Genomic DNA, 22,032 nt, shown 5'->3' with positions numbered 1-22,032 from the left:
TGGATACATCCACCAGGGACCTCATTTTGTGGAGGGGAAACTGAGGCATGGAGTAAGTCACGTGCCCACGGTCACAAAGGCCGGGTAGGAGTGATAAGCTGAGGTCTGGCTCCTAAGCACAATAAACCCTACTGCCAACTTGATGTTTCCAAAGAGATGATGAAACAGCCCACCCTGCCCCCCTCCTTGGACCCTGCCCACCTCCTCCGGCCCCACATCCTGTCCCTCACACACCTGTCAGTCTCCCAGTCCCTATCTGCTGTGAGTGCCCACCGTTTGCAGCTCTCAGGCCCCTGATATGAGGAATAGCTGGGACACAGGGAGGAGGAGGCAGCTAAAGGCAACTTAGTTCTGCTTCCTCTCCACCTTGTGGAAAAGCCGGAAGACAGGCCACAGGAACCTCTTCTCTTTATGACCTCAGATTTGACTATGTTAGGAAAAATAATTTTTAAAAAATATTATGGTAAAATATACATTTAAAAAAAGGTTTGGAATTTCAGTGGAACTAGGAAAAGGACAAAGAGTGAGGCTAATAGAAGGACTTTGAAAGGATCCATCTCAGCCTGGATGAATGAATTTTTCCTTATCATGCAAGACATTAGACCATTCTATTTGCTTTAAATAAAAGATGCTTCATCTTAGCTGGCTATGAAAGGGTAAGATTGGAAACACAGACCCTGAATTAGAGATACAAAAAGAAAATGTTCTGTGCCCCCCTCCCTGCCCCAGTTCCACCCCTTTTATTCTGGGTGAGCTTCTCCTCTTTCTAGAACAGTTCTCAAAGTGAGGTCCACAGACAACACCCTTTCAGAGGGATCCTCAAGGTCAAAATGATTTTTTATAATAATATTAAAACATTCACCTTTTTTACTGTGCTGACATTTGCACTGATGGTGCTTAAAACTCCTGGAACCTTAGCACTAAACTGTACTAGCAATCACAATATTCTTCATCATGTACTTGCAGGAAAAAAATACTAGTTTCCTTTAAAAAATGTCCTTGATAAAGCAGTAAAAATTAAGTTTCTTAATAAGTGAAGACACATCTTTTTAGTTTCTGGGTAATAACATGGAAAAGTACACAGAAGGTCTGGTGCTACTGAGATAGATTGGTTGCCCTGGGAAACGCAGTTCTGGATTTGAGTTGCAAGCTAAACTAACCATTTCATTCATAAGCGCCATTTGTATTCGAAAGACCAACTGACAAATGATGTTTATTCAGACTTGGGTATTTGGCAGGTATTTCTGCAAAAGTAAATGAAATCAGTCTGTCACTTCCAAAAGAACAACTTTGAATATTTGTTGCTGATGATAAAATTTGAGCTTTCAAGTGAAAATTTGAAGTTTTGAAAATTTGTATCTGACGCTGGGAGCTTGATAGCTTCTCAGGACTCTGAGAAGCTGGTGGTGCTCAGGACTCAGGTGAAACTGGTGGTGAGAGTAACTAATGTGATCGTTTGATATCATATGTTGAAATGAGTCAACATTTTGAAGCAGTGTTTTCCAATGACTAATGCATGTGCATGTTACAAAACCACACATGGGTAAAAGATCCATTCAAAGTGCAAGATGGACCAATGGAATTTACTGTAACCATAGGAAAGTTTATTGATACGGTTTCATATGCCAACTGGAATTTAAGAAACTACCATTTGTCAGTTTAGGTGTAGTATAAAGCAATATCCAGTTATGTAAAACTGCTATAAAACACACCTGCCTGTTCCAATTACAGATCCCTGTGACGCCTGATTTTCTTCAAAATGTATCACAACAGACTGATGCAGAAGCCAATATAGGAATCCAGCTCTTTCCCACTAAACCAGACATCAAAGAGATTTAAAAACATGTAAAATAGTGCTGTTCTCACTTTTTGGGAAAAAGTTATTTTTTATAAAAATATTAATATAGATGTAATTTCAAAAATGAATCATAGTTTTAAACTTGTTTTAATTTCTAATATGGTTAACATTGAGGACCAGTGGTGTGCTATTAAATGTTTAATAACCTGCTCCCTGAGAAGGGTTGGTGGGGGAAGCCCTGATTTGTAGCATTTGCTGGTTTCAGTGGTGTAACTTACTCTCGTCCCAAACAAGTTTGAGCTACTAATACCTCGCTGACGCAAAGTTGGGGAGAGGCCCTCACCTTCAGCTCTGGCCAGCCCGTGGCAAGCCGGCTTCAGCACACCACTGATACAATCTACCTAAGTTTTTAGAATCCTCACTTATTTTGGAGAGTAGAAAGGAGGTCCAAGAATGAGTTTGAGACGAGGTGTCCTAGGGACCACCAACCTCATCTATGATAAGTCATCTCGGCAACATCAGAACTCCAGGGGAGTCAAGGCCTAAGTTACAAAAGTCCTTGAACTTCAAACCCCAATGCTCTTATTAGAAATATCCTAAAATCTCTTCTGTTATCCCTGCCAAACCCCTGGCAAAGACTAGACCCCTGGATCTTTCTATTTTAATCCCTTCTTGAAAATTTTTCGCCTTAAGGAACACTTTTGGGGAATTCCTTCAGGAAGTGCTCACAGTTGGTTCCAGCTTGGTCCCAATTTACTAGGGGATGGGTGTGTGAAATCAGTTAAAGGGAGATGTAACTCTGAGGGACTGAGCAGGTGTGTGTCCGGCGGTTCTGAGCCCAGTATCCTGACTCCACTGCCTCCATGCCGGGGGGTCGGTGGGGACGAAGAATGAGGACCCTTACAAGGAGGAGTTTATATAAACAAAATACTTTATTATTTGAGAAAGAAAAGGCCAAATTACAAAACTTTTATACTCCTGCTCATTACCACGCCAAAGGTTTACCATGGATTTGATTTTCCTTAACTATTGGGTTGAGCCACATACAACTGCCAACTTCGTAGATGAAACAGACAAGCATTGGCAATTTCATGTGGTCAAACCCCATATAAAATGAGCCAATGGCTAAGATTTCTTTTTGGCAGCAAGATGTTCCCAGTCCCATGTCTGTTGATGTTATAAACAGATGTCTGAGAGATAAACAGGTCCTGGTTGAGAAAAACACCTTGGGCGTAGTGATAACTGGAATACAGTCTTGTGTGGGTACTGAGGCTGTGTGGTACCCCTTCCAGCTCTGCTCTCCCCCGCTCGCCCCACCACCCAAGCCCCTGGTCTCATCGCATGGATGGACGATTCTTCTTTAGAGATGTCACCGATGGTCCTAGTATCTCCTCATGCCGCTAGTGAAGGCTGTCCAACTTTGAAACCAACTTGACTTGATCATTTACAAAAGGCAGGAGGCACAGGCTGAACCAGGGATTCCTTTGAAACAACTACAAAAGTCTCCATCATGATCAAGATGTTTTCTTCACAGGAACAACCCCAATCCCTTCTCTTTCCCATCTTGTTGGCCCTCTTTTTGCCTCCGGGCATTCTGCATCCAAGAAAATAAAACTGTGGACACTAAACAGAAAGGAGCAGCTTAGTATCCAGAAAGCCCAAGACTCGACAGGTAAACAAGATGGGGCAAATCAGGCTTTACTCACATTCAGGAGGTTTAATAAAGCTTCCCCTCCCCCTGCACCTTCAGCTCTGTACGTCAACTTTACATGGAGCTGAGATAAAAATAAAACTTTCTTTACAAATCACACTTTTTTCCAGTGAATTACTTTTGCAGTAAAAATAGCTGCTACATAAATCCCTCCTGATCTCTGAAAAGGAGTCGCATATTTCCAAAAATAGTATTCTTATTTTAATCAGACAGCATAATTTGGGGCACAGGAAGGAAATGGCTGGTCAAGGGGAGGTTAGTTGTTGGGGGAAAAACAGTTGAAGTAAAAAATAAGTTTTGTATATAAACTGATTTAAAGGCATGCATAGAAATGGAAAACATATGCCATTTGTCAAGAAAAATACTGCTTTATAGCTTTTACATTACAATTACAGGAGAAGCAGAGAGGCCAGATGGGCCCCCAGATAATAACATTAAGTTTCTTATAAAAATTCCCAAATGCACAGAGTCCTTGCCATAGATAACCCAGACAAAACACAACGAAAAAAACCAGGAATCAACCCTCTTAGACCTTATTCCTGTAGGTATATTAAATGTAAATAATACACACTTTACAACTTCTCTTAGTCTGCCCTGGCAGATTAAATGTTTGCAAAATGCCACCTGTGCTCCTGACAGCTGGAATACATTGCAAGATGCCATCTGCATTCTTATTTCACATACAGTTACATAATTATTTTAAATTACAATATATCATTTCTGTTAAATAGGTCTGTTAGGGGATTTTGATAACAATTATAAGGTTACAGTCATATATACAAACTAACTTCTGAAATGGCATGATTGTTTCCTTGCACTCTCTTCCCCCTCTGAACCAGAGACCTCTTTGGCATTGGCGTTTCCTGGTTGCAAAAGGCAAAAGAAAATCCAAAAGTGTGTGTCCACAACACGCTCGCTCCTTTGAGAAGACCCAACAGCCTGAACGATCCTGTCACGACGCAGCCCGCCCAGAGCCAGGACGGTTGCCCGGCGCTTCTTTCTGGGCCGTTCTAACGTTAACAGCATCTTAAGTTGCGTGTTCCTGGCAGCAGGCTTTAGAAGCGAGAAACTGTGCTGCTTTCGGCGGAGAACCGCGGTACCAGATGAAATAAGGCCACTGCTTCTTGGAGACGTTCCCAGACGCATCGATCCTGCCTTTCAGGGTCCTTGGATGGGTCCCCACGGCCCCAGTTCCAGCCCCGGGCGGCCTCAGTCCTCCGTGTCCGGCTGGACGCCCAGGATGGCGTGCAGCTCCTCGGGCGTGAAGCCCAGCAAGTTCTGGAGGTCGCACACGAAGCGGTACACGTAGCGCTTCCCCGACGTCTTGTGGATGATGTTCTTATCGTAATAATAGCGTAAACCCCGGCTCAGCTTCTCGTAGTTCATCTTGGGCTTGTTTTTCCGCTTTCCCCACCGGCGGGCCACCTGTGGGACGGATGGAAAAGAGTTCCATTCCATTTGGCAATTAAGAAAAAGTGCATCACTTTCCCAGCAATGATTTGGACGCATGCTCACTTGACCACTACGTAAGGACCACAGAGATGTCATCTGCTTTTGTGCACATGCCAGGGCTCTGCATCCCCCGGCTGTTTCTCGGGGGATGGAGGGAGGTGCTGATGCGAGAGCGAGGTGACCCCACCCAAAGCTCCGTCTGCGGAGGCCTCTCACTCAGCAAAACCCCCAGGAGCCAAGGGTTCAGAAGCAGGGAGGTCCCGAGACAAGGGAAATGCTGTGTCCCACCCGCCTCCCGGGTTTGAATTCTGACCACCACGTCCACAGCTGCTGAGTGGGATCAGGACCTCAGGACATTCTGCATCCCTCAGTGCTTCTGCTGCCCCAGGATACTGGGGAGGTGACAGACCGCACTCCACTGGTACCAGAGACCAAGGGCTCCCCCCTTACACTGTCCTCGAGGGGCTGGTATCGGACCTGCCCTCGGCTTTCTGATCCAGGTGGGGCTGGAGCAGCGCCGCCAACCTCAGCTGAGGAGAAAGCTCAGTCCGTCCAAGGGAAAAGGCAAATTTCCTAAAACACCTTCAGATGATCAGGCGAGAGCCTCAGTGGACAGCTTTCACCTTTTAACTAGATGACAGAGCAGGGCGGTGAAGCCTGCCTGGCGCTGGATGCATAAACAGGGGACACTATAAGCTGTTCATCAGCGAAACAAGACTCCACATTTCCCGACAGTCAGGGACGCCTCCTGTGGAAGTGCTCTCATCTGTATACTGGTGACCCCAGAGAACTGGATCTGTGAACCCCAAGTGATGGAATCAGGTTTGAGAGACTGGAGAGCAAGTTCCCAGGTTCTGGACGTACCTCATCGGGGTCAGCAAGCTTAAACTCCCATCCGTCCCCCGTCCAGCTGATGAAAGGCTGGCAGGATTTGTCGGACAGCAATTCTAGAAGAAACTGCCACAGCTGGATAGGTCCGCTTCCTGAGGGGATAGGGGGCGGGTTGTGTTTTTCTAGATTTGAAATACAGCATGGCTTTAGTCATCCTACTGAAACAAGGAGTGTGAGATCTGGCTCTGGACTGGGTGTTGAGGTGAAGGTGACTCTGGGTGCTGGTGAGAATCCTGGAGGGCTTCCTCCACGCCTCCTGCTCTTGAAAAAGGGGCCACTGGGCCCTTGATTGCTGGGGTTGGTCTTTTTGGAAAAAAAAAAAAAAAATTCTGGGCCACCAACTCTTGGCATCAAAATTCCTCACCCTATTTAATTGTTCCTTATGTAATAACTTTCAAGGTTTATTTCTAGAAACACCCAGTGGCACAGGGGTGCGGGCGGTGGAAGGAGCCTTTCAACACAGGATGAGGCGTGTCATTCTCCGAATCCCATGCGTAGCTTTCTTGCCAGATGACAATGGGCAAACTGCTTAACCCAAGACTTGGTTGACTCAGAGGTCACTGGGGCATTTGGGGTTGTAGCCATGGCCTCACCGCCTCTATTTGATGAGGTATAGTGCTTTGCAAAGTAGTCTTCATATACCTTCTCATATACCTTCTCTTAGAACTGCGGCCACCTTGTGAAGTATCACTGTGTCAGTATTTTAAAGATGAAGGATAAGATGGGCTCAGCGGCCGGGTGCCTTGCCCTGGATCACACGCTTATCCAAGCGCCGTTCCGCAAGGCACAGTGGCTATATTGTTGATAAGGCTGTGTGACCTTTGTGACCACAGACTGCTATCTTCCTCTGAGCCCATTTCCCCACCTGTAAAATGGGTTAATACCACCCATGCTAGGCTGTCCTAAGGTCTACTGACCATAGGCTTAGTTAACCACACGGAGCTGGCAGGCAACGAATGGTAACTAATATTAAAATGAAAACCACCAACACCATGGCTGTTTACTTTCTTATCAGGCCCTGATGCCCATGTATGAAAATTACAGTAGTTTCCACACTCTCTGAGTATTTTAACCCTTTTTCATGGCTAGTTGTTTTCTATGACGGGAAAAAAATGGGTGCCTACGTATTCTTATTTTAACCTATTGGATTTTTTTAAAGTAGGTATTTTTTAAAAATCCCCAATGGCTCCATATGTTCAAAATGTGAAGAAAAAAAAAAAAGCACATTTAAGAACACATGAAGCAACGAAAAAAATCTTCTGATATTTTCGCTAAAGTACTGGAAATATCTGGTTCTAAAAACAGCTTTAATATTTGTCCCCGGCCTAGAATAGCTCTTACCCAAACCTTCAAAATAAGATGGATTTGAGAGGCAAGAAAAGGTAAACAGTCCCTGAGTTACTGGAGGCTGGCTCTGCGGCCCCTCCCCCAGCCAGTTTACATTCTCTGAAATTCCAGGCGCGGCTGAGTCAGAGCTCCAGCCTCCACAGGCCCGAGTCCCCTGCTGCTGCCCGGCTAGGAGGGAGCCGCCTGAAGATTCTCATCCACACCGCGGAGCCCTGTGTCCATGGACATCCCTGCAAATTTGGCCTCTTCTGAATTCAGGGAGACAGCTCGCTTGGGTTCAGGATTACACCCCACGCATAAAACGTGGGGTGTCAACACAATGCGGTCCAGCGAGAAACGCCCTTGATAAACAGGGCGGGCGCGGGGCTGGGCGGGTGCAGGGGAGGGGACGGGGACCCGGGGTGGCGCCCACCTGTGAAGCCGGCCAGCACGGCCGCAGGTATAACTGGTTTGCCCTGCTCCACCGGGTCGCTCCTCTCCTGGATGTAGTCCTTGAAGGACATGGTCGGCTTGCTGAGGCCGAGGGACTGGCTGCAGTCGTCCTCGAAGCTCTCGAAGGACGGTACCCGCTGCACGTCCAGCAGGGACGACTGGCTGTTCCAGGACTGCAGCAGTGACTCCGAGCTCTCGAAGCTGTCGGCGCCCGTCTCGGCGGAGTCGTGGTCTCCGGGCTTCCCTGGCAGAGACAACGACAGACTCTGACCCTCCAGGACGACGGAACGTCCGGTGCTACCACCCACGGAGGCGGCGTCATCGCCATCACCCCCTTTAAATGTTTGCCCTGCTGGTGCAGGATCACCCAGACTTTTCACGATGCCCTGAAACAGAGCTGCTTATTCCTTATGATACATAAGCTACACAGTCGCATCTTCCATCAACGGCAGGAGGGGGGCATCAAATGTAGCTCCGAGCACAGGGCTGCCCAGCAAGGAAAAGGGCAGCAACGTGGATGGACCTCAGGCTCGCACAATGTGAGCAACAGACAAACACAGAAGAAGACACAACTTGTATCAGGTTCAAGAACTGGCAGAACTATGGCGATAAAAGTCAGGACGATGAGATCCTCTTGGGGTGGGGACGCTATTAACTGGGAGGGGCCGTGAGGGGGCCTTGTGGGGTGCTGGCACTCTCTCCACGTCAATCTGGGTGGCTGCCACACAGGGGTGTAGGTGGAAAAATCCAACCTGAGCTCCATGCACAGTACACATGCATCCCCGTACAAAGAGATCTGTCACCTTCCTACACTGCCTCCCCCAGTAGCCCACTGCGTGGACGACGCTGGCCACAGGAGCAAGGACTGTGTCATTTACCCGGCACCCCCAGTGCCCGGGACCTGAGGTACGTTAGGAGTAAGCTCGCCGAGCGCCACTGTTGGGACCGTGACCCAACGGACCAGTCCTTGACCTCCTCCACTGGCCGAACTCCGGATGTCTGAGCTCATGTCACCGTGGCTCTGGGAATCAAACTGACAGCCCTGCTGAGAAGGGCGCTCGGAAGCCTGGATCTTACCAGAACTGCTGGAGAGCAGATTCAAGGTGCCGGCCGGGAAGTCCTGGCTGATGGAGCAGTAGTTGACGCTGACGGTGCTGAGTTGGGCCTTGGGAAACATCTGGAAGTCCTGCTCGGGACCGAGCGTGCTGGGCGCTGAGGATGCTGGGCACAGGCCATCCAGGAGGCCGCCTTTGGGGTAGTTCTGCGTCTGCATTCCATACAGCGCCTGCTCCGCACCAAAACCTGCAACAGGATCACAGATGGCGGAGCCGTCAGGCGACATCAACGCGATGACCAGAGACCCTCCACACCTCAAAACGGAGGGCGAGCAGCTCTGCCCGCTCCAGCCCTCCCTCCCCAAAACCCCAGTGGCCGTGTGGGCTTGGGCGGGCAAATTTTCTACTGTGTCCTCCCCTTCTCTAACTGTTCGTCTTCTCAGTCAGTGAGCCCTTTTCCAAAACGCCTGCAGCCCCTGGACCCCAGATGCAATGCCTCATGTGAATATTTCTACACCTCTTGTTTTTCAAGTGCTTCCATGTGAGCCTTGGAACAACGGGGTCACTGGATCTTTCAGCTTCTGAGGAAACTAAGGCTCAGACAGATGAAGTGATTTGCCGTCCAACCAGTGACCCATAAGGGAGTATCTCCAGTTGCCCTGCCCACTCTGGCTGGGGGACCACCAAAACCTACATTCGCCAGTGTCAACCACCAGGAGGAGGGACAGAATTCCATGACACCTATTTAAACCCCAAAGTTCAGAGCAAATTTAGTATTGCTGTCCACACACTTCCTGGGCCTGCTACCTTTGTTTGTTACACTAATCTGACCACAGCAATTGGCTCACTCCATTCTGCCCCTCGAGCTATAAATTGCCAATTTATAGCCCTGGCCAAAGCAAAGATAACATAAGTCACTGATGTGACGTTAAATTTTCTAGTAGCCACGCTGAAAAACTAAAAAGACACTGGCGAAATGAATTTGAATATTTTACTTGACCTAAGAGAGCCATTATCATTTCAATATGTAATCAGAATTTTTAAAATTATTAAGGAGATATTGACATTCTCTGTTCAATCCTAAGACTTTCAGATGGGGCGGGTGTGCATTATATTCTCACCACACATCTCAATGTGGACCAGCCGCACTTCTGGATTTGTGAATGTGTGTGATCACCGTATGGGACAGTGCAGGTTCTGCCTTCGAACCTTCCGTGAATCTAACGGGAAGACTCAGAAGCTCTTAAGGGCAGAATCGATTGCACTGACCTAACGAATTGCTATTAATCCAATGAGGAACTGAGTTGAGGTGTGAATTTTCTTCATACTGATCTTCTGTCTTTTCTTGGTTTTCTGAAAAATAGACAGAGGAGACATAAGATTAAAAATTGAGAGGTTTAAACTACACACACAAAAAAGTTCCTTTCTGAATTACTGTTCTATGGTTATTTCAGCATAACAAAATGCATTTTAGCACTTCCCACTTAATCCGACGGTGCTGCATGTCATCACGTTGTTTAAAAGCACTAGAGACAGAAATGCATTTTTCTAATAACTAGAATAAGTCTTCTAAACTCCTCAGTGCTGTCATTGGCAAAGTTAAATTTTCTAGTATACAATTTGAGAGATCTAGATGGTGTATTGAATTCATCTATGTAGTCGACAAAGGGTTAAATGCTTACAAAGTACCCCCTGTACCAGGGGCTGGAATACAGCAGATTAGTAACATGGACACAGTTCCTGCCCTGGTGAAGCTTCTGACCCACTGCCTCAAACCCTGAGGTGTGTCCAGAGGTGGTAAGCGCGACAGAAAGAGAGGTCAAAGCAGTGCTATGGGCATCCGAACGGGGACACACACACCCAGGAACTTACAGGGAAAAGGTTAGCATTCCCTGTACGTGCTTACGTCCTACCAACACACAACCACATGCACACCCACAAATCCAGACCCACACAGACTCACACAGCGAGAAATGGCAAAACAGGTCTAACTGGCCAGCAAATGGATTCACCAGAAACTTGTCAGACCAGACGTGTCCAAGTTCAGGGAAAATTTGAGGGTCTTTAAGTTTCCCTGGCCCTCAGAAGCCATAACTAAGAAGAGCTGGCGGGCGACCCTGAGATCTTTTTAAGATTCTGAGTCTGTAACAGACGTTGAAACTCAGAGTTTAAAATCAATTAAATGAGGACTACTTCCCTGAACTCTTCTAACGGGCTTATTTTCTTACATTTTTAACTTGAAGGATTCCCTCACTATACCGTTTCTCCTTTGTAACTCAATATATTTTTAACATTGGTGTCAATGCTCTTTTTAGGTCTAAATCAAGACTTTCTATATAAGAGCTCTTTTGCTCAAAGGCCAGTTCCTGTATAATATGTCAGCGTGTAAATATGTATCAATTACTTCTACATAAAACAAAAAAATTCTCTGTTGGATTCCATTTGGTCTTAGGAAATGTTACTATAAAATTCCCAGTTTATCTGAACAAAGGCTCACTTTTGCCGAGGCTGACTTATTTCCTAAGGCTCTGTAAAGTGAGCCCCAAACACGGGCCTTCTTGCTGTCTCCTCACCTGAGCCACACGTATGCCTCCAACTCCAACTCATGACGTCTGGCGACACTGAACACCTTGGTGACTAAGGCTCCTGCCTTGTGGCCAATGCTCCCCACACACATACTTAAGTGGAGTCAAAATCCATAAATCACCGCCACGTAGCTGATTCACGCTGGTGGCATTTTCAGACAATCTGCCCTACATCACTGAAATGCCAGCCCTACGGTTGGCAAGCATGACCCCCCCCCCCCCATCACTCTTCCCTGCTATGCTCACCCCGCCCCGGGAACCCAGTTGCTCACCGGTACCTTTGATCATCTGCTCCAGGTGTTCCCAGAGAATGTCACCCACAAAGTCAGGCGCCAGCTCCAGAAAGCGCTCCTTGCCAAGGTTACACAACACCTGGCCGGTCATGCCAAACCTCTGGAGGTTGACGTCCACCAGACTGAACTCGTTGGTGGCCCAGAGAAGCCACTGGCACACCTGTTGCTCAGTCCACAGCCAGGGATCTACAGGGGAGGGAAGAAAAGGAGGCAGTAAGGCCAGAAGCACTCCTGATTTACCCACAGAGCCCAGACGGGCACCAGAGTCCAAGGAAATGAATGAGACACCCAGGAAGATGTTGAGGCACTGACAGCAGTGCTGGATGACGTGTTCATTTGGTTGGATTTTGAAGTAAAAACTGGCTCAGCTTAATCACAGCTCTGTCCCTCTTTTCAATACGCCCTAAACAAACGCTTGAAATTAAGTCATCTCAAGCTATGGCAGCCTGACGGCTCTGTCTAGTACAGCGCAGGCGCAGAAAGCTCCAGGAAGGAGCGCTTACTCTTCGGGATGCCAAGGCGGCGCTGCTCCTTTTTGAAGCCACTGAAGGTAGCTTTTAAGGCTTGACTCATCACAGCCTTGCTGCATGGGGTCAACAGAGGCAACTCACAGTTGGTCGAGTCTGGAAAAGAAACCCCACGGGGATGTTAGGAGTTCAAGCTGGCAGCAACACAGGGAGAATTGAGGGGGGGATGTCTTAGCTTCTAGGGAAGAACAATTCTGATCTCAAATCTTCCACATCATTCCTTAGATGAGTGTAAATATTAACAAAAACTGGGTTTTTTTGACTGCAGTTGAGAAAATATTATACATCTCATAACTACACTTATTTAAAAAGATCTAAAATAAAACCCGAGTTTGATTTTTTGCCAAACTTCATAGAACAGTGATGCCTAGATAACATTTCTATTTAAGGCTATTCTTACATTTTTGACAATGGAAGAAGTTGCAAGGTTTTTGGCCAAAAGCCTTAAGGGGTTGTAAATGGCTAATTTGGAAGCAACTTCCATTAAACTAAGCGGCAGCAAAGGAACATCAGATGAAACAGGAACACACAGCACTTAGCACCCGTGACGTCAATTTTTATTGAAACACAGCCTTCTCTGGATTCCCTCAGCAATTTCAAGAATGATAAATGACCGTCACGTGACGGCACGCTTACGCAAGCATGTGTGTTTTCATTAATTTTCTGGGCTGTATTTTCTAGCACCTACTTCATATGACAAAGTAATTTCTGGAATGTTTCCAACTAATAACTCTATCACAGTAATCTCAGAGGCATTACTTGACGTGCTAGTCCCTTAAAAAGAATAAACAATGACGTTAAGAACTACAGAAGCAAACGCAGATGGGTAAAGATGAGCAGGAATAATTTGTTGCCCCAAAACTCGGGGTAGGGGAGGAAGATCCAGCTAAGGATGCGAACCCGGGATGAAAAGTTGGGGTGCATTTTCATGTCTACTGGTCTGCTTCACAGAGGGGACTGGGAGATGGGGCCCGGGCTGGCTGCAGAGTTGAAATATCCTAAAGAGAAGCTGGGGCGTGAGGGGGAGACCCCCTGTGGTTTGCTCCCAGCAGGGCACCCACCCTCCCTGGGGTGTGTCTGGCAAGTGAGGACTTCCGAGTCACCAAGCACATAAAAAAGGAAAACTGTCTTCTCTCAGATCTGAGCCTCTACCGGACTTTTCATACAGAGATTCAAGATACCAACATTCGTCACTTATGAATTATAATCTATGAACTGAACTACTTAGGGACGTCACGCGCAACTTGTCAAGTCTGAGTAACAAATTACCATGAGAAATTGAATCCAAGCCCGTTGGCACTTCCTGGAGTGTTTGCTCTTCATTTAGGGAGGGGAAAACAGCGAGCAGGGAGCCATCAAAGGTGTCAAAGGCAGGCTGGCGCTGCAAAGGCGGAGGGAGAGAAAACGGAAACGTGACATTTAAGCTTATTTAATGACCTATTTTCAAAGTGGTCCGTGGGCAGCCTCGCGGATGCTCCCTGATTAAGCCGCCAGTCATAAAGCCACGCATGGAATCAACCAGCCAGTACTCTGAGTAGACTTCTGACAGGGTCAAAGTGACCAGAAGGATTCTATTTTACTCTGGATCACTTACAGGCATACCTTGGAGATACCGCAGGTATGGTTCCAGACCATCAAAATAAAGCGAATATTGCAGTAAAGCGAGTCACACGAATTTTTTGGTTTCCCAATACGTGTAAAAGTTACGTTTACACTATTAATTGTGCAATAGCGTTATGTCTAAAAACTAGGCATACCTTAATTAAAAAATACTTTATTGCTAAAAAATGCTAACCATCATCTAAGCCTTCAGAGAGCTGTAATCATTTCGCTGGTGGAGGGTTTGAAATATTTCGAGGATCACCAAAATGTGACACAGAGACACGAAGAGAGCAAATGCTGTTGGAAGGATGGTGCTGATAAACTTACGATGCAGGGTTGGCACAAACCTTCAATTTGTAAAAAGCCCAGTAAAGCGAAGTACAACACAACAAGGTCTGCCTGTCATCAACCACAGAGCCAGAATGACCGGGAATTTATTTTTAATGGCCTCACCAATTTAAATGAATAAATTAAGTAAACAAAGCTAAAACCAAGAGAATCTTAGAACAGTGCCTAGAGGGACTCAGAGACCACTGCGGTCCAAACACCTGGGCCCTCTAAGCTACTTGGGAGAGATGCTTAGGCTGTGTGTATAAGAAAAACGACTTGGTTCACTGCAGTTAAAATGAAAGGCGAGTGATTTAATGAAAATGAAAAATCAAACAACAAAATACATTACTTTTTCTGTTGAAGCATTTATTCTGAAATGTTTACCATGAAACACTGCAACTGAAACTACACGTCTTTCCTCATCTATTCCAACCGTTCAGAAAATAATAATACGTATGAGAACATTCCTTAAGACTTAATTTTGTAAAAGTTTAGTGTATTGAAAAGGACACCCCTTCCCCATCATCTATTAAGGGGAAAGATTTCTAAAGGAAATAGGTTTAAAGTTAAACTACCTATAATTTAGGGGAAAGAGGGGGAGAAATACACAGAGAAAGATAAGCCTGGAGCTGTGAGGATTTCTAATAATCTCATCTAACATTTACAAATGGAATAGCCTTTAATGTAAGACTCACTGGGACTTCCCTGGTGGTCCAGTGGTTAAGACTGCACTTCCACTGCAGGGGGCACGGGTTCGATCCCTGGTTGAGAACTAAGACCCCTCATGCTGCATGGCACGGTCAAAAAAAGGAAAAAAGACTCATTTATGAGTAACACATGTAACAGATAAACGCTTGATTCATCATTGCCTAACTTGTTGAAGAAAAACGTGAAGAAAGGTTATATTTTTCCAACATAAGCTGGAAATCCCATGTCATGTGCAATGCAATGACCCATCTGTTGAGTCATCAATTAAAAAATGTGTAACACATTTACAAATCAGTTTGTGTGCTTTCTTTTTAGAAATGCAGAACAATGAATGACGCATTACATAAGAAGTAGGAGTTCAACCCAATGATGTCCCAATGATGTTGGAGCCCAGCCCCCCAAAACCCAAAGCAAGGATGTCCAATTGCCCAAAATCCACGGGGGAAAGACCAATCCTGCGAGTGTGAAATACTCATCTCGGCTTATGAACTACCTTATAGCAGTGCCAATTTTGGTGAAATAGCCAATAGATTTTAAAAATTCCCACCAGCATTGCCCAGGTGACTAAGAAATGCCTGCCCTTTCCTGACTGTACTCCTGACTGTTCTTTTTTTTAAAACCAGGAAGCCAAAAGACAAGACAAATTCCTGCTGCGTATTTCAACACATCAAATTTCAGCAATGACAGTTTCTTCTCCAAGCCCAGAGATCGCACGCATAGGCATCGTCAAACTCTTCTAGTTTATAGGAGAAGTCTTCTCTCTAGAGGGGTCGTTTCAAACTTAATACCATAATTTCTTGTATGGTTTCTGCCATGCCAACAACTGAAAACGTCTGACCAAAATGAACAGAAAAAAGAAAACCTCGCTGACTTGACGTCTGATAAATTTCATTACACTCTAGAAAGGCCTGTGCCAATTTTTGCCTCTTGGGGCTCTATCAGACAGATAACCTCACGCTGATCTACTGAGAAAAATGTAACATGCCAGAGACTCATTATCATACAAAACACCAAGCTAGGAGGAGGCCAATTTAAAATCGCTGTTTCTGAGACATGTTTACTACTCAACACTAAAAAAAAACCCCATCAAATCTCGCTGTCACATTTGTAGAAGGTAAATGGGAAATTATCAGTTTGTGCTGCTAAAGAATGTTCCCCAAAGGGATTGAGACAGAAACTACACAGAATGTTTATTACGCAGCTGAGAAGGCTCTTTCATCTTTAATCTCTTCTTTGGTTTACATAAACAGGCAGCGCAGTTGTGCCTGGAAGGACAGACTGCCTGCATCCCGGTGGGCACTGACCCTTCTGATGGGAGCAGTTGGGCCCGCCTGCCTCTTCTAAGCTCTTTCATTTCAGTTCTTAAACAGCTTTTCTGTCACCCAAGAAAACTCCTGGGGGGACAGAACAGATAGCTCCCCCAGCTCTGTTCTCTGGAGAATTCATAGGATTTTTCACCTGGTAGGAGCCTCCGAAAGAAACTACAAAGTCCTCACCATCTACAAATTAAATGGTTTCATATATTGGAGGACAAATCGAACAAGCACCAGGACACCCATTTTGCAGACTAGAAAACGGAGACCCAGAGAAATTAAGCAAACAGTCCAGAGTCACACAGCCAGTTAATTAAAAAGCTAGGGCTAGAACTGGTCTTCTGGGACCCAACCCACTGTTTTTTCTCCTAGAGATTGAGTTTTCCAATTTTTTTTTTTTTTAAGTTTTAATTAAAACTTGTTCACTCACCTTGAGTGTCCCTCTGTAACTGCTGGACACAGGGGCCACCTGGTCCATGTTCTTGATTCCAAAATCATTCATCTTTAAAAAAAAAGGAAAAGAAATGAAGAAAGTCAAAGAGGCAACAAATCAAGTCCATTTTTAAGAAGTCTGCATCGGCGCATCCACACCTAATTCTGGCACAGTTGGTCCAAGTTCTCCAGCCCTAACAGGTCATTCAAAACTGAATGCCAGGAATTCTTCTCGCAAACGGCATGCTACTTAAGTAATTAAACAATAATGCTGGTTCTCCGCTGAATTCTATTTAGATTTGAGGCATAAGGATAAAGTTGCCTTCTGGCTGGCTGGGTGAGCTGGGCTGGGGGCCTGGGTCCTTCCAGGACAGGAGTGGGAGGATCTGCTTTCCACCGTCAATTCCAAGGTCACCTCGGGGTGTGGGCCGGGGGGTGCTGCCGGGCAGGCCGAGGGCTATCTCCCGAATGCAAGGGCGACAGTCAGCTCAACCTGGGAGCTCCAGGGCAAGCGCAGGGATGAAGTGCCACTGCAGCTCCCAGACAGATCCAGATCCAGGAAAGCCTGCTGGGAGACCCTCCTGGGAGGCCCCCTCCCCTCTCCAAGCTGTGAGGAAGCACAGGCCCAGGAGGCAGATAAAAAGGAGAACCAGGGCCGGAGCTCAAACCCCCTTGGCATTGTCTAGATCCTCCTGCGTTGAATACACAAAGCTCAAAATACGTCTGCTTGGCGTGTTGCTCAGCTGTGCATTTCTTCAAGAGGAAGTAATTCTGATCACGGATCTGCCTTACTTGCTTGGTCTGGGCTTATCCTGGACCTGCACTGACCAGCGTGGCGGCTACCAGCCACGCGGGGCTCCTGAGCGCTTGGCACTGGGCTAGGGCGAACTCCGATGTGCTCAGCATGCAAAACACACGCTCAATTTCAGATTTCGTAGCGAAAAGTAAAGTATCTCGGTACTCATTTTGTACTTACTGCATGTTTATGTCATATTTTGAATGTGCGAGGTTAATTGAAATACATGGAAATTAATTTCACCATATTTACCGTGGCTATTAGGAAACTTAAAGTTACATGGGTGACTGGCATTTGGACAGTTCCATATGTGACCTTTGATTGCTGTAATCAACTGAAAACTTATTTGGGGCCCTAAAATGTAATTGTTTGGCGGGGTAAGTTAAACATTAATAAGTGAGAAAGGTACTTAGATAATCCTGCCCTAGTGTTAGATTAAAAAAACAGAGCAACTAAAGCTGATTTTCAAATAACCTGGGAATCCCCTATGACAGTAACCCACCCTCCCTGCTTCATGGCCTTGAAGTGGAGGTCTAGAAGGAAGTTTTATGGGGTACCTCTAACTGCCCACCCTGCGGTCTCCACTGAGCACTCCTACCTGTTACAACTGAGAACCTTGAGTAATTAAAACATTGCACAATGGATAGACTCACTGGCAGAGGCAAACAGCTTATTTTCCTGTAACTACTTAATTCGAGTTTGTACTTTCTTGTTTTCTCTTTATAGTCAACGTTATGGCTAAACAGACCTCCCAACAACTCAGCACACAGACACACACCCCCTTGGCTAGAAAGGCAGTATGGGAGGAGAGTCCCAGCCACCAGGGAGGCCAGAGGCACTGGACAGGCCCGTAAAAACCCTCAGAGTGCGGGTAATTATCTTGGGGGCCAGTGGAGGCGCGAAAGCTTTGACAGTAAATCATAGTTGGGGGTGGAGGGGTGGGAGTAGGGGTTTGGAGGGGAGGAGTTGTCCTGGATCAAAAGTGACCGCGCGTTTGCTCAGAATCTCCACTTGGTGGATCCTGTCATCCACAGGCACTCAAGAATCAATACTCATTACTGATGATCCCTGCCCTGGTAGAACCCACCTTGCTAAGGGCTAAGCCTGAGCTGGGGCACCACACCTTCCCTCCTCGCTCAACTGTCTGACATCCCTGAGAGGCAGATGTTATACCACCTTACAGTGAGGCAACAGAGACCTCGGGATCTTGCCCAGGATCACACAGCTACTGCGGGGGCATCTAAGGGGCACAGGGCAGACCAAACCCACGGGGAGTATGGCCCTACCTCCTGAGCTCCTCCAGGAGCCAGGATCACCCGAATGATGAGGCGTGTGCCCTCCTCCCAGCACATCAATAAGGAGCAGAGATGGCTCACAGATATCATTAGACTCGGCCCCTGCTCCAGACGCTTCGTGACGTGAAATGCTCCTTAAGGTAGAGCTTTATGCCACTGACCTGGATGAACTAAGTCCTGTCACCTGTTGATTACATCAGCAAGCCTCAAACAGGAGACCAAAATGAAAGCACACCTTGGGTGTTGTCAGTTACCCATCTTCTTCGCCTGGTTTGCAGACTTTATTCCACATTCTTCAGCTTCACGGAGACGGACAGAGAATAGATGTGGAAGGCAATGGAGAAGCCTCGCCTGGTTTTTGTGTACAAATACCAGGAGGAGAGGCGGTCTACCACTCCCACAAAAAGAGCTGTAATGACTAGCTATGGAATAGAATTCTTCTGTTGTCCGGCTTTTAATTTGTTTTGTAAAAACCATGTAGAATCAAAATGCTCTACCAATGGTTTCTGACAAACACATAGCTAATCAAATTTAAGTTCCCTTATTTTACTCGACACAGCTTGTGAAGGTGGCAGACAGGCCAAGTTTCTCCACCTAAGTCAATTTCACATTTAGATCTTTTTGGTGTTGCCCTATTGATTGATGCTTTTGAACAACAAAAAAAAAGGGAAAATGGCAGAAATGGAAGGGCTGAGAATGGTTAAATTTTAAAAGAAGCAGAACTTGCCAGACAACAGTACCCTTATGGGAACAAGTGATCGCTTATGTGAGATTAGAGCACAGGTTTGCATTTAGGTAACTTCAAAAAAAGCAAGAATAAAGAAAAACAAAAACAAACCTGAAACGCACTTTTGAAGATTGGTTTGCTTTTTCCTTTGAAAGTTATCAATTTAGAGAGAGGAATGACTAATCCCAGAAATGAGTGTTTGACTATTTCCCTGCAGGACTCAGAGCGCTAGCGCTTACTATATTGTGATATTATTCAGAATTTTAATAAACCTTAACTTAGAGATTTATCTCTCTGATTGGTGGTGATGTGGGCAAGCAGGCAGCGCACAGCCGCTTCCACTGTACAGAACAAACAATCTCTTACAGGTAAATTAAAATAAATTACCCCTATCTCCAAAGGGGACTGCTCACTTCTTTACTTTCTAAATCAGTAGAAGCAGGTCAACTACTATTTTCGGATACCCTAAAATTGAATACAGGCCAATATAAAAGTCTCATGTGCTAAAAAAAAAAAAAAGCCATACACGCTCAAACGCTGTTACCCCTTCATCCAAAATGCTCTAAGAACGGGAAAATAAAGTCAGCCTTGTGCACCCATATCTCCATTTCCGACAGGCTCCCCATGTTCGCCTCGTAGGACCGAGGGGCCCGGATCCAGAGGTCCTGGGGCGCCCGTGGGGGTCCCACTGGAGCCGCAGGACCCTCCCGGCCCCTCCCTCGCCCGCCGCCCCGGCCGGGCCCGGGACCTGGCCGCGCAGGTGACCGGGGGATTGGGATCGGCGCGTTTTCGGGAAGCCGCAGCCTCCCAGGTGTTTCAGGCGCCCGGCACCCCAGATCTTCCCGGGCCCGGCGTCCTCCCGTAAGTCACCCGCAAACCCGGGCGCGCCGGGGCCCCTCGGACACCCTCTCCAGCGTCCGCCACCCCTTCGCGAAATCAGGTCCGCCGGGCGCCCACTGGCAGGAGCCCCCCTACCACGCCCGCGTTTCCTTTTAAAACAAAAGCAAGTGAAACAAGCCGGCGCGCCCCGCCCGCCCCTGCCACCTCGACGACCCCGGGGCCGCGGCCCAAGTTCACAGGCTGCTCCGCCCGTCACCGCCGGACCCACTCCGAGCTCGGCCCGCCGCCCCAAAAGCCACTCGGCCCCAGGAACACGAGCCCCGAGCGGACCGGATCCCAGACGCGCGACCCCCGAATGCTACGGATAGCCGCCACCTCGCCTGGACCCCGGCTGCGCCCCGGGATCCGGACCTCGGCGCCACCCACGTCTCCCGCCCGGTTCCTGGGTCCCCCGATAGAGGATCCGGCGCCGGAGGACGCTCCCCGCCGGACCCCGGCCGCCCGCCCGGCCCGATCCCGCTCTTACCGCGCCTCTTCGGGCAGGGCCGCCGGCGGTTCGGGGCCCGAGGTCCTCGGTGCGCGCCGACTGGGGCGCGGGCGCGGCCGCGGGCGCGCGGGGGGGGGATGTCCGGGAGGCCGGGACGGGCGGGGGGCGGCGGGCGGCGGGCTGCTGGCGGGCGGGCTCCGGGCGCTCGGGGCTGGGACTACACCGCGCTCCGCGCAGCCGCTGGAGGAAGTAACCGGCTGCTCTCCTCCGCCGCGCGCTCTTCAGGAGCCGGGGGAGAAGGGAGGAGGGAAGAGGGAGGGGAGACGGCAGCGAGGAGGGGAGGAGGGGCCGAGGGGGAGGGGAAAGGAGGGAGGGGAGGGGAGGAGTGGAGGAGAGGCTGCCGAGGGCGGGGGGAGGGGAGGGGAGGAGAGAGAGGAGGGGTGGGAAGCGGAGGGGAGGGCAGCGGGGGGGGGGGGGGAAAGGGGGAGGAGAAGAGCAGGGGGCGGAGCCGGACCTTTCAGGCGGGACCTCGCTCGGCGCCCGATGTCACTCGGCTGTCCCTCGCCTGCTGTTCCAGGGCCGCTCTGAGCCGGGGACTCCGAGGCCTGGCGCCCCGTGACCTGTGTGTCCCGGGAGCTCAGGAAGAGAGTCTTTCTTTGGTTTCTTCCCCGGGTCCGGAGGCTTTAACCCCAAACGTGCCCTGGCAGGACTGGAGTAGTGCTGGTGTCACCGAGTGGCCGCAGGGCTTGGGGTCATGAGGGATTCATTCTGGCCCCATTCTTGGACCTCCTCGTGGACTTACGATTTCTGATCATTTTTATTTCTGATCATTCTGTCATGCTGACGCTGAGATGATAAAGATGCAAAATGGGCCCTTCTATGGGTCACGGAGTCGCCCTGCTCCGAGAAGCCCCATTCCTACAGCCTCCGTGCGAGTGGCACCCCCTAGAGTTGAGCGGTGCCTTGGTAGTAACCAGCCTTGACTGAGCTTCCCTGGGCTAATCCTCATGATAATTCTCCAAGGCATTATTGTCCCCACTTTAAATATGAGGGAGTTGACCCTCAGGGTAAATAACTTGCCAAGTCATAAGACATATAAATGGGAAATTCAGGGTTGAAACTCCAGTTTATCTGACTTCTAACTATGATCAAAACCATCACCCATACCTCCCATTTCCATTTTTAGCAGGAAATATTCAATGCTTGAGTCCCTGGCTAGAAACGTGCACATTTCCTATTCAGATTCAGGTCAGATTCTCAATATTTTGGAGGAATATTTAGATTCCTATAAGTGGTTATAAAATGAAATAGCTCAGCTTAGGCAAGGCCAGGGGCTGAAATTTGGTGCATCTCAGGGACTGCAGTGCTGTGAAGGGAGAGAGGAAAGGCCTCACTTCTCTGTTACCAAGGT

The 22,032-nt window shown here is 47.9% G+C and overlaps 1 protein-coding gene across 4 annotated transcripts; it reads right to left on the bottom strand.

Moving 5' to 3' along the window:
- Positions 1 to 2,711: 2,711 nt before the first annotated feature.
- Positions 2,712 to 20,915, bottom strand: ETS2 (ETS proto-oncogene 2, transcription factor). 4 transcript variants are annotated; one of them, XM_057545754.1, is made up of 10 exons: positions 20,661 to 20,915; positions 16,475 to 16,546; positions 13,361 to 13,472; positions 12,068 to 12,187; positions 11,544 to 11,750; positions 9,956 to 10,039; positions 8,709 to 8,933; positions 7,612 to 7,875; positions 5,826 to 5,974; positions 2,712 to 4,934 (listed from the first exon to the last, which is right to left on the bottom strand). In XM_057545754.1, exons 2-10 carry the CDS (start codon positions 16,544 to 16,546, stop codon positions 4,719 to 4,721), a joined length of 1,449 nt encoding a protein of 482 aa, XP_057401737.1. In that variant the 5' UTR covers positions 20,661 to 20,915; the 3' UTR covers positions 2,712 to 4,718. The 4 variants fall into 4 exon arrangements, with proteins under 4 accessions (XP_057401737.1, XP_057401738.1, XP_057401739.1 ...); XM_057545755.1 differs by having other exon boundaries at positions 11,550 to 11,750; positions 20,661 to 20,914; XM_057545756.1 differs by having other exon boundaries at positions 5,826 to 5,944; positions 20,661 to 20,913.
- Between the last annotated feature and the right edge of the window lie 1,117 nt (positions 20,916 to 22,032).

The sequence above is a fragment of the Balaenoptera acutorostrata genome, chromosome 4, assembly GCF_949987535.1.
Source record: "Balaenoptera acutorostrata chromosome 4, mBalAcu1.1, whole genome shotgun sequence".
Lineage (NCBI taxonomy): Eukaryota > Metazoa > Chordata > Mammalia > Artiodactyla > Balaenopteridae > Balaenoptera > Balaenoptera acutorostrata.
The sequence above is the reverse complement of the archived record's forward strand: the minus strand, read 5'-3'. Positions and strand labels throughout refer to the sequence as shown.

Bases quoted from the DNA above. Each gene is read 5' to 3' on its own strand.
- ETS2 (XM_057545754.1), bottom strand. From the start codon at position 16,546: ATGAATGATTTTGGAATCAAGAACATGGACCAGGTGGCCCCTGTGTCC. The intron at 13,473-16,474 runs GTGAGTGAACAA...CCGCCTTTGCAG, and splicing joins GTTACAGAGGGACACTCAAG to CGCCAGCCTGCCTTTGACAC. The intron at 12,188-13,360 runs GTAATTTGTTAC...TTTCTTTTCCAG, and splicing joins CTTGGATTCAATTTCTCATG to ACTCGACCAACTGTGAGTTG.